Genomic DNA, 10378 nt, shown 5'->3' with positions numbered 1-10378 from the left:
CCTACGCACTCCATCCCCATCTGTTTCTACATGCTGGACTGTTCAGTGCAAAACCAAAAGACAATGTGGTTCTTTTCTCGGGACCTGATTATTCAATATTTTAAGTAAGTCAACCTTCGAAAGAGAATGAGGTAAAATAACACTTCTATCACAAATCTCTCTGTCCTGACTACCATGAGGGCAGTTGGTGGGTGCTCCCTCACTGCTATATGGGCAGTTGGCGGGTGCTCTGGTTTGGTTTGCTCCTTGTTTCCTATCAAACATCTATCCTTCTTATCTCTTTGTATGTTACTCTCAAGTAACACCTCTAACTTCAGCACTTATGTGACCTACTTGTTTTGCAACAGCCGTAAAACTCTTAATAAAACTACACTAAACCAGCTGTAAACAAAAGACAAGGCACTCACTTCCTGTTTTGTCCGTTCCTGTTCCTGAAGCTTGCGTTGCACCGAGCTGATCCCCATGTGGACGGCTGACTGTGGCGAGAGCCTACGATTGGCTGACGAGCCTGTCGCACTCGAGACTGATTGGCTGCTGTCGTCACGGGGAAGGGGGAAGGTAGGCCCACTCCCTGTGGGAGAGAGCCCGTCGATGGGCTGGCTCAAAGTGGAGTCTGTGGAGGCCCGCTTCATGTAGCCCAAGTCCATACTGCGAGACGGGGGGTACGATGGGCGGTTGGGGTTCAAGGCCGGGTCTGAGGCCACGTGCTCACTACGCGGACTTCCATGGGCCGCGGGCACTGGTGGGTGTACCACAGAGTACTTGGAGGAGGCGAGGAAGGACGGGGGAGGGGGCTGCGGTTTGTTCTGCAGGGAGGAGGCGCTGGTGTTGAGGTGGCTGTCGCTGCGGCTGGACAGACGGGCCTGGAAGGCGCTGGGGCTCGGGTGGCTGTGGAAGGGCCGGGCGTGTGTCAGACTGGCGAAGTTGTCGATGGAGTTACCCCCACTTGTCGTCACCGCTGTGGGCCCGCCGGTGGAGCTGTTGTTGTTCCCGCTGCTCACCGAACTGTTGGAGTCACTGGGGGTCTGAGAGATGCGGGACACCTGCCCCACACCCCCGCCCCCACCAAGAGACCCGCTGGAGTCACTCCGCACGGGCACTCGTTGGTGCGGTTTGGTCAGGCTGCTCAGCGAGCTGTTGGAGTCGCTGTGCGAGGGCGTGTAGGCCCAGGGTTGTGATGAGGATGGCGCTGAGCTGATGCTGTGAGCGCTGCTCGACTCATGCATGCTGGAGGCAGAGGCGGTGTGCTGGGCCGACCGAACCAGGCTTTGGGGAGACGACTCCGAGCTACTGCTGGTATCCTGGGATGAGCTTGACCGCTCTACATGCTGCGCCACCTGCCAGTTCGATGAGCATTGGCCGGACGCGGGTGGGTTGGTGGGTGTGTTGTTTGACGAAGATGAAGAGGATACCGCTAGATTTCCTGAAATATCATCAGCAACGTTATTATTGTTGTTGTTGTTGATGCTGTTGTTGGTGGTCTTATTGTTGCGGTAGATGACTGGGCTGGAGAGCCCGCCTGCTAAGGCATTCCCGACACCGCTGCCCCGGTGGTGGATGCTAGGACTAGACTGACCTGAGCCAGAGGTTGAGTGGAAACCACGTGGGGCTATGGCAGGGCTGGAGGTCATGTGGTATGCGACCCCCACACGTGGGGCACCGGGATCCCCACCGCCCCCTGGGGGCTGCATGGGGTGTCGCTGCTGTACGTGGCCGGCCTGGTTGGTGGTGATCCCTCCTCCCCTCTGGGGCAGCGGCCGTGGGGGTGGCGGGCCCTGGCTGGGGCTGTGTGAGCCAGCCTGAGGCTGGGAGAACTGTCGGTGAAAGTTACCGCTGCGTCCAACTGTCCCGCTTCCTGTTGATGGGATGATGGCCTCGCGCGGGGGCAGGGGTGGGCTGGTGTCGTTATTTCCCCCACCGCCCCCTCCTCCCTTATCCTGCTGTTGTCGGTTGTGGTAGCGGGGGAAGGTGCTGCATCCGTTGTACCCCCCACCCAGGGCAGAGGAGAGCGATGAAGAGTGAGACGTGGTGCCACTTCCCCCTCCCGATGAGGAAGAGGAGGTTTTTGAGGAAGACTGATACGATGCTGATGATGGAGAGATGAAGTTAGAGGAGGAAGAGTGGACGAAACTGCCCGAGCTTCCTCCTCCCCCATAGGACGCTGAACCTTTCATGTTGAGACTGTCTTCTTCACTGCTAGAGCTGCTCAGCTGAGACAGTTTCTTCAGCGGAGCTATCGACGAATGATAGTCCGAAGAATTCGCCGATTTTGACGACGATTTCGCTGATAACTTCACAGGCTGCGTCTGTCTGCGCCGAACGTCACCTTCATCAGCATCCACCCCACCGTCTCCTTCCTCGCTGCTGACTGATGAGTCACTGGACCGTCGCCGCATTGTCCTGGCCTGACTAATGGGCATGCCTTGATGGGAGCCCAGAGAGCCTGGCCCGCTGCCCCGTCGTATTCCTGCGCTGGCTGGTGCCGTGCGCAGCTGCTGTTGTAATTGCTGTTGCTGTTGTTGATGCCGGAACAGAGGGTTGGCAAATGCCAGAGGCTGTGTCTGTCCCTGCCGGAGAGATAATAGCGACATGAGAAGTAAAAACAGTTGTTTTGTTTTGTCAGAGTAGAGAGAACCACCTTGACACAATAATAATCATTTCGTGCTGGACAAAAAAAGCAAGACGGAGAGACAGAAATAAGGGCGAAAGTGAAGGAAACCTTCCAGTGGCGTCCTCCAACCACACGCAGAAAGACAAACTGTTGTTGAGATTTTTAAAAAATTGTTTACACCCCCATCAACAAAATTTAGATAATTTAATAAAGAGATGTGCAGTTTTGGCCTTTTCTATGAGGCGTACTTGAGGTTGATAGGGATACCACAACAATGACAATCTTCATTCATCTCAGCTGGAAGAAATTTGTCTTGGTTATTTACGATTGCAGTTGTGTTATAAAATTCTTGTGCATTGACAAATACATACATTGAACATTCTCTCTCTCTCACACTGTGTGTTCAATAGTCTAATTGCAATTGGTACAAATGAATTTCTATATCTGTTAATAAATACACAAGAGCAGCAAGGAAGAGGCACAGAAAAACTAGGCCAAACTAAAGAGAAACTAGGCCACACTAGAGAGAAACTAGGCCAAACTAAAGAGAAACTAGGCCACACTAGAGAGAAACTAGGCCAAACTAAAGAGAAACTAGGCCACACCAGAGAGAAACTAGGCCAAACTATAGAGAAACTAGGCCACACCAGAGAGAAACTAGGCCAAACTAAAGAGAAACTAGGCTACACTAGAGAAAAACTAGGCCAAACTAAAGAGAAACTAGGCCACACCAGAGAGAAACTAGGCCAAACTAAAGAGAAACTAGGCCAAACTAAAGAGAAACTAGGCCACACCTGAGAGAAACTAGGCCAAACTAAAGAGAAACTAGGCCACACCAGAGAGAAACTAGGCCAAACTAAAGAGAAACTAGGCCACACCAGAGATAAACTAGGCCAAACTAAAGAGAAACTAGGCCAAACTAAAGAGAAACTAGGCCAAACTAAAGAGAAACTAGGCCACACTAGAGAGAAACTAGGCCAAACTAAAGAGAAACTAGGCCACACCAGAGAGAAACTAGGCCAAACTAAAGAGAAACTAGGCCACACCAGAGAGAAACTAGGCCAAACTAAAGAGAAACTAGGCCACACCAGACGGAAACTAGAGCAGAGATAAACAAGGCCAAACTAGAGAGAAACGTGGTCAAACCAGAGAGAATATAGGCTAAACCAGAAAAACAATTAGGCAAAACCAAAGAGAAAACTAAGGCAAACCAGAGATGAAACTAGTTCAAACTGGGTCACGTACAGGGTTGTAGTGGATGATGGGTGACCTGGACAGCTCTCTGGTCATCTCCCTGGTGCTGTCCCCTTGACTGCTGGGGTCCACCGGAGAGTTGGACTGTGATTGGCTGTGACTGAACGACTGGTAGCCCGACGAGGCAACGGTGGACACCTGGCCAATAGACACCTGGGTGTGAACATACATGGACACCATTTTGGGAGGGGCTTAGTGAGGAAATGTGATTGTGGGAGGGGCTTAGTGTTGAAATGTGAGGTGGGAATGAGAAGGGCTTAATTAATTATCAAATGTGATGTGGGAGGGGCTTAATTATCAAATGTGATGTGGGAGGGGCTTAGTGACAAAATGTGATGTCATCATCAGAGTCTTTCACCCGTGGCAGGGTATAGGCCACATACAAGCTCCTTCCATTCGTCTCTGTCCTGGGCCATCCTTCCTAGCTCGTTCAAAGTGAGCTATATCTCTCTCATGTCCCTTTCCACACATCTCCCACATGTTTCTCGAGGCCTACCCCTGCCTCGTGCATGTGATGTAGGAGGGGCTTAATTATCAAATGTGATGTGGGAGGGGCTTAGTGACAAAATGTGATGAGGGAGGGGCTTAGTGAGGATATGTGCCAGAGATTAGAGGTGTTACAAGAGAGTAACAAACACAAAAAAGGAGGAGAGATTTTTTAAAATTGAAAGGTGGAGCAAGCCACAGGAAAATCCCCGACCGCGAACCACCCACCACTTTACCTGGCTTCCAGTGGCCTCCATCTCCAGCGAGGAATTCTGAACATCCTCATCCATAAATGGGATCAGGTCGATGTAATCTCCGTTCACACTATCCGCCGCGTTCACCATCTGCGACCACGAGTCACCCACCGCACGCCCACCACCACCACCGCTGTCTTCTTCGTCTTTCGAAGTCCCCCTCGAGGAGGCTGTCGACGGCGTCGCTTCCCCTGTTGCATTGGTTCTCTCCCCCTGTCTGCCCCTGTTAGCCAGGGCCGGGAGGTCGTCCGCTGACTCCCCACAATGCCTCAGCATGTCGATGAGGACCTCTGTGGGGGACGAGGCCGTCATGTTCTTCATGCGCGCCGGCCCGTATGTGATTTTGTTGGGCGTCTGCTGCGCCATGTCGCGGGCTGTGGTCGGTACGTGCACCAGATTGTCGTAGATCTGAGACTTCCTGTTTGGCTTTTTCAGCCCAACAGTAGGGTCGTCGAATGCGTTTGACACCGTGTTCAGGATGTTGCTCAGACGCTCAAACTTTTTGTCCGATGTCTGGGGGAGAGTGGGGTAAAAAAAAAAGGAGAGAGATGGATATAAATTGACGTACAGAAAAGTGGGAAGACATGGAAAAACATAAATAGGTTAGCCGAGGATAGGGAAAGGTGGAAAGTGCAAGTTTGTGACCAGGGTGAGATAGGCTATGATGGTGATGGTGAGATGGATGTGAGTGAGATGAAATTTTCGTTTTAGTCCGAGCATAGAAAAGTATCTCGTGACTTAAAGCAGAGAAAAAATCCAGACAGTGGGGAAAGAACAACAGATTGATTAATAAGTCAACTATAGCAAACGGAAGGGATACCCTCACACTCCAACCACCCACCGTATCGTCCAAAAGCAACACCCTGCCATAATACCAGTAAGCGACACCTTCCAACCACTCCGCCATAACACCCATATGGGACACCCTCCAACCCCCCACCATGACCAAAATGAGGGACACACTGTAACCACCCTCGTCACTCACCTCGGGGAACTTGCCCATACAGTCCAGCAGCAGGGAGTGAAGGACAGACAACTCCTTGCCCAGGTCGATGTAGCCATCGTACTCCAAGAACTGGTTCCCCGCGTCCCGACTCTGACGAGAGAGACATTGACAAATACATTTTACCAAAATTTTCAAGTGTTTTATAAAGTCCTCCCCCAACTCTGAGGAGACACACGTTAAAAAATAAATCTTATTTCAAGTGTTTTTATAAAGTCTTCATTGACATTATTCGAACCAATTTGGAGGTAAGCTGCCTGAACCCAGACAATTACACCATGGAAAGTAATGTCCCTGTAGGCTTAATTTCTCTTCCACATTTCAAGTTCCTACTTACACCCCCCCCCCTCCCCCAACATAGAAAGTATCTAAAACTTTGTTTGTTTGAGAAAAGAAAACTACACGGAGACAATACCAGTCTTTTAATGCAAGAAAAAAGCAAGCCACATATACAGGCAGTAAGAACAGAAAAAAAGGGGGAAAAAAGAGCTTCCAGTGACACACCCTCCAATCACCCACTTTAGTTTTAGCAAGAATACTACAGTACTTTCAACACAGTTAAGTTATACAAGAGCTGAAGATTAGAAGCATTACTAGAGAGTAACATACAAAAGAAAAGAAGGGGGAGAGATAAGGACGACATATGTTTTATTTTTATAAAAGAAGGAGCAAACCACCCACTATATGAGCAAAAAAGTGCATATGAGTTTCAATGCCTCTAGTAACACTGTAATGATACTTCAGAGACTGACTTTATAAACTACCATGACACAGACTTACAGAGATTTTGTGTAGAAAGGTTTTCATATTGGGAGCTTCTCGCTCCACAAATGTGTTCATGAAGGTCATAAACTCCTCTTTGCCACCAAACCTGGGGGGAAAATAGTCATTATAATAATAATTGCATTTATATCTAGTGCATATCCATGCTCTACAGCATGCTCTTTGGCTGTACAACCATCATTACCCCAGTAGACCCCACTCAGAAACTTTCACCGCTTCCCTGGAAACATACAGTGCAAGCTGCCAATTTGCACTCGCTCAAAAACTAACATACTGACAAAATCTTTGCCATCTGCGGCAGGGTACCCCTTCCCACCTGGGTGAAATGAGGGAAAATTTTTGTAAAAGTGGCTTCCCAAGGACACAATGTTGGGTCTCTGACTCGAAACAAACCCTTGACCCAATGGTCGCTAGTGAGAGACCCTAAACACACTAGGCACTGACGCTACACGCATAGGAAGTGAGATAAGGAAAATCTCATGTAACAAAAGCCAAAAGAGCATATGAGATTGTAAATGACCCAAATACAAGAATACCACATACGCTCTAAAAAGAATATTTATGGGGAAAAAATCATTGAGAACCAAATGTAGCACTTGTGAAAATTGAACATTTATCCATTTTCTATCACATGTGGGAAGGATGTTACAAAATTTCCGTTTTGGTGTGTTTGGCAAAAGTTTAATAAAAAAAAGGTCATATGAGCATGGAAACAGAATTTGACCAATAAAGATTTATAAATAACAGTTAACAACAATTATAAAATTTTAAAAACATAGAACTTAAGCATCATTTTTGTTCATTGTGTATCTTCATACCTTCTCCAACAAAACCAGCCATTTCAGAATGTTCAGAGTTCCCTGCCCTGGCAAAAACCACTGCTATCTCAATTTCCATCATCAACGGCACATAAGTCGCTCTCTCTCCCTCTCTCTCACACACACACACACACTTTCTTATAGAATATTTCATTCTTTCGTCATCAACGCCATATAAGTTGTTCTTTCACACACACACATTATTCTCATAGAATATTTCATTCTTTATTCACATCTATCACAAGCCAACGTACTGTGTGAAGTTTGCCAGCGTCTGCAGAGTCTTCGCAATAAGTGTTAGGTTTCTGGACGCTCTCTCTCCAGGGTACTCTGCGCAGGATGGAGAGAAGGATGTATGAAGGGGTTGTTTAGTTTTTAGTTTCAGAAGGTTTTACTGCACTTGCAACACAAAAAGGTCATATAAGGGGTTGCAAGAGAATAACAAACACAAAAGAAGGATAGATAAGGATGATAGATGTTTGACAGGAAAGAAGGAGCAAACCACACAAGAGCACCAGCCAACCACTCACGGATGGGGTAGGGAGGGAAGACACAGTCACAGGATAGGACAATTGATACAATAACATTTATTTAACGCAAGGGAAAAAGTAAGAAAGACGGAGAAGTACAAGGAGACAGAAACTGCACCAGATAACGCCCTGACACTATATATTACCCTCCTTTTAGAGGAATTATTTATTGAGGCAAAGGCGAAGGGGTGTGTGGGTGTGGGGAGGGTTTGGTTTGGGAGACATTCAGTGTACTGTTGAACCTGCTCTTATGACTACCTGTCCAAGACAATCACCTCAACAAATGACCATTTCTCATTCCCCCAACCCCCTCACTTCCATGTGGTTTTCAGTATTATAATGGCAGTCGTAAAGGGCAATCAGTCTCAGATGACCACTTTACTCCTGGTCAGTGGATGGTTGTGTTGGACAGGTTCGACGGTAACCTTCATCTCTGAGTCAGTCGAGAGAGTGTGTGTGTGTGTGTGTGGGGGGGGGGGATTTAAAAAAACTTACCCTTTAGGGATTTAAACCAGTCCTCAGCCTGTCCCTACCACAAGCTCAACATAATACCCACTAAAGCACAGAAGTGGGGTTCAAATTTAGTTTTAGTAACTGTTTTACGGCACTTGCAACAAAATTACGTCACAAAAGTTCTGAAACTTTGAAGTGTTACAAGAAAGTAACATACAAATCAATTTTTTTTAAAGAGGAACGGAGTGACCAGCTATGACGGGACCTACCTTGCGTGAGGTTGAACAGACTGGGGTACAGGATGGCCGGGCAGAGGAAGCGCAGGAAGATACAGCCGCTGATGAGGTTGTCGCTGTAGTCCTCCTTCTCCCGGTCGTCGCAGCGGTTACGCAGTGTTGAGAAAACCTCCCTCAGCTCACTGGACGCGGGAAGGGAGACAATGGCAGTTTTCGTTTTTTAGTAAAGAGTTTTTAGTTTTGTTTGGGTGGGTGTTTTACCACGCTTGCAACTGCATAAGGTCATATGAGCATGTGTGGGACACATTAAGCATTTTCAATTTGGTACTGATTGATTTTGAAATTTGCCTGGGTGGTGCCCGAAGCCTACTCTTGTCAATTCTAATAACATAAAGGGATCTTTAATGAGTGCAAACTAACTTTAAGTTAAATTAATTTGCAATCTTGTTTGAAAATATTTTTGCTAGTTTTTCCGTCTTGTAAGTGTTTTATGGCACTTTTGACCCAAAAAAGGAAATATAAGTGCTGAAAATTAGAGATGTTACTATACTAGAGAGCAGCATATGAAAAAAAGAAGATGGAAAGATAAGGAAGACAGGAAAGATGAAGCAAACCCCATCAGATTGCCTGCCAACCACCCATGAAAATAATTCAGTTTTTAAATTTTAGGACCCTTGCTCAAGATAAGGAAATTAGGAAAATTAAAACAGACAGGCATAAACAAATAAATACACACTGGCAAAGGCAAACAAATAGACATACTTCTGTAAGTAAGACAAAGAGTCGATAAGCATGCCTCCTATTTGAGTTTGAGTTTAGTGCAGAGAGAAAGGAAGACAGACAAACAGAGGAAAGAGAAAGAGGAAAGAAAATAAGTAGCAACCAACCAATAGCACCCTATGACCACCCACACTAAAGCCCCTCATCCCATGTCACAGAGCGACAGACAAACAGACAACTACACTGTTACACACAAAAAGTCCAACATACTTTGGGAAATAGCAGAAAGAGTTGATGATCTTGACCCAGGCCATGTTACAGTACATGTCCAGATTTTTCTGCTGACAGGCCAGGATCTGTGGGTTGCCCACTTTGGCTGGGTCCACCTCACAGTCGTCCGTGGAGACCAGCATCTGACGGATAAACTCCGCCAGGGTGTCTTGTAGGTACTGTGGAGGGGGAACAAACAATGGAGAGTTAGATTATTCTACATTCTATTGATAAATCCTGTCTACCTACACCACAACCAACTTTACAATTTTTGTCATAAGAAACCGTTAGTTTGAGTAAAAGTTTTACAGCACTTGCAACACGATAAAGTCATATAAGTGCCGAAGACTAGAGGTGTTACAAGAGAGTTTAGTTTTAATAGTGTTTTACTATACCTACAACAAAATAAAGTCATAAAAGTGCAGAAGACTACAGTCCTTATAAAAGAGGTAAGAAACTCAAAAAAGAAAGAGGAGAGATAAGGACGATAAATGTTGTAGGAAACCACAATAGAGAACCCACTAACCATCAACATGTTGTGCTTCAGTATTGTGTTCTTTGAGAGTCAGTTACCTTACAGCTCAATAGTTACAACGTGAGAGAACAAACTAGAAAGTCAAAGAAGGGAGAGCCAAAATGAGAGGGAGAGAGAGAGAAAAAGTGAAAGAGAGTGAAAGAGAGAGAGACAGAGAGAGGAATAGACAGGACAGAGAGAAAAAGAGAAAGAAATGGATAGTGAAAGTCTGTGTGACTTTTAGTGTTTGAGAATACATGTATGTGTGCATGCGTGTGCATTATGTGAGTGTGTTTGACAGTGAGTGAGTGTAAGTGTGCAAGAAAAGACAAAAGAAAGAGAGAGAGAGAGAAAAAGAGAAATAGATAGTGAGTGAGAAAGAGAGAGAGAAGGGGCCAGAGAAACTTTATGACCCTCTGTGTGTGTGTGTATGTGTGTGTGTGTGT

General features: G+C 46.6%; 1 protein-coding gene across 1 annotated transcript in view; it reads right to left on the bottom strand.

Annotated features, from left to right (window-relative positions):
- Window positions 1–10378, bottom strand: part of LOC101853236 (disabled homolog 2-interacting protein) — a gene marked incomplete at its 5' end in the record, with an annotated part of 23392 nt that overhangs the window by 4169 nt on the left and 8845 nt on the right. Inside the window, 8 exon segments of the mRNA XM_013082649.2 lie at window positions 408–2567; window positions 3857–4018; window positions 4588–5118; window positions 5591–5701; window positions 6389–6479; window positions 7464–7539; window positions 8462–8610; window positions 9419–9597. Of these exon segments, the coding sequence (XP_012938103.1) occupies window positions 408–2567; window positions 3857–4018; window positions 4588–5118; window positions 5591–5701; window positions 6389–6479; window positions 7464–7539; window positions 8462–8610; window positions 9419–9597 (3459 nt within the window).

Source organism: Aplysia californica, unplaced genomic scaffold (assembly GCF_000002075.1).
Source record: "Aplysia californica isolate F4 #8 unplaced genomic scaffold, AplCal3.0 scaffold00186, whole genome shotgun sequence".
NCBI classification, from domain to species: domain Eukaryota; kingdom Metazoa; phylum Mollusca; class Gastropoda; order Aplysiida; family Aplysiidae; genus Aplysia; species Aplysia californica.
This window is presented reverse-complemented; position numbering and strand designations above follow the sequence as displayed.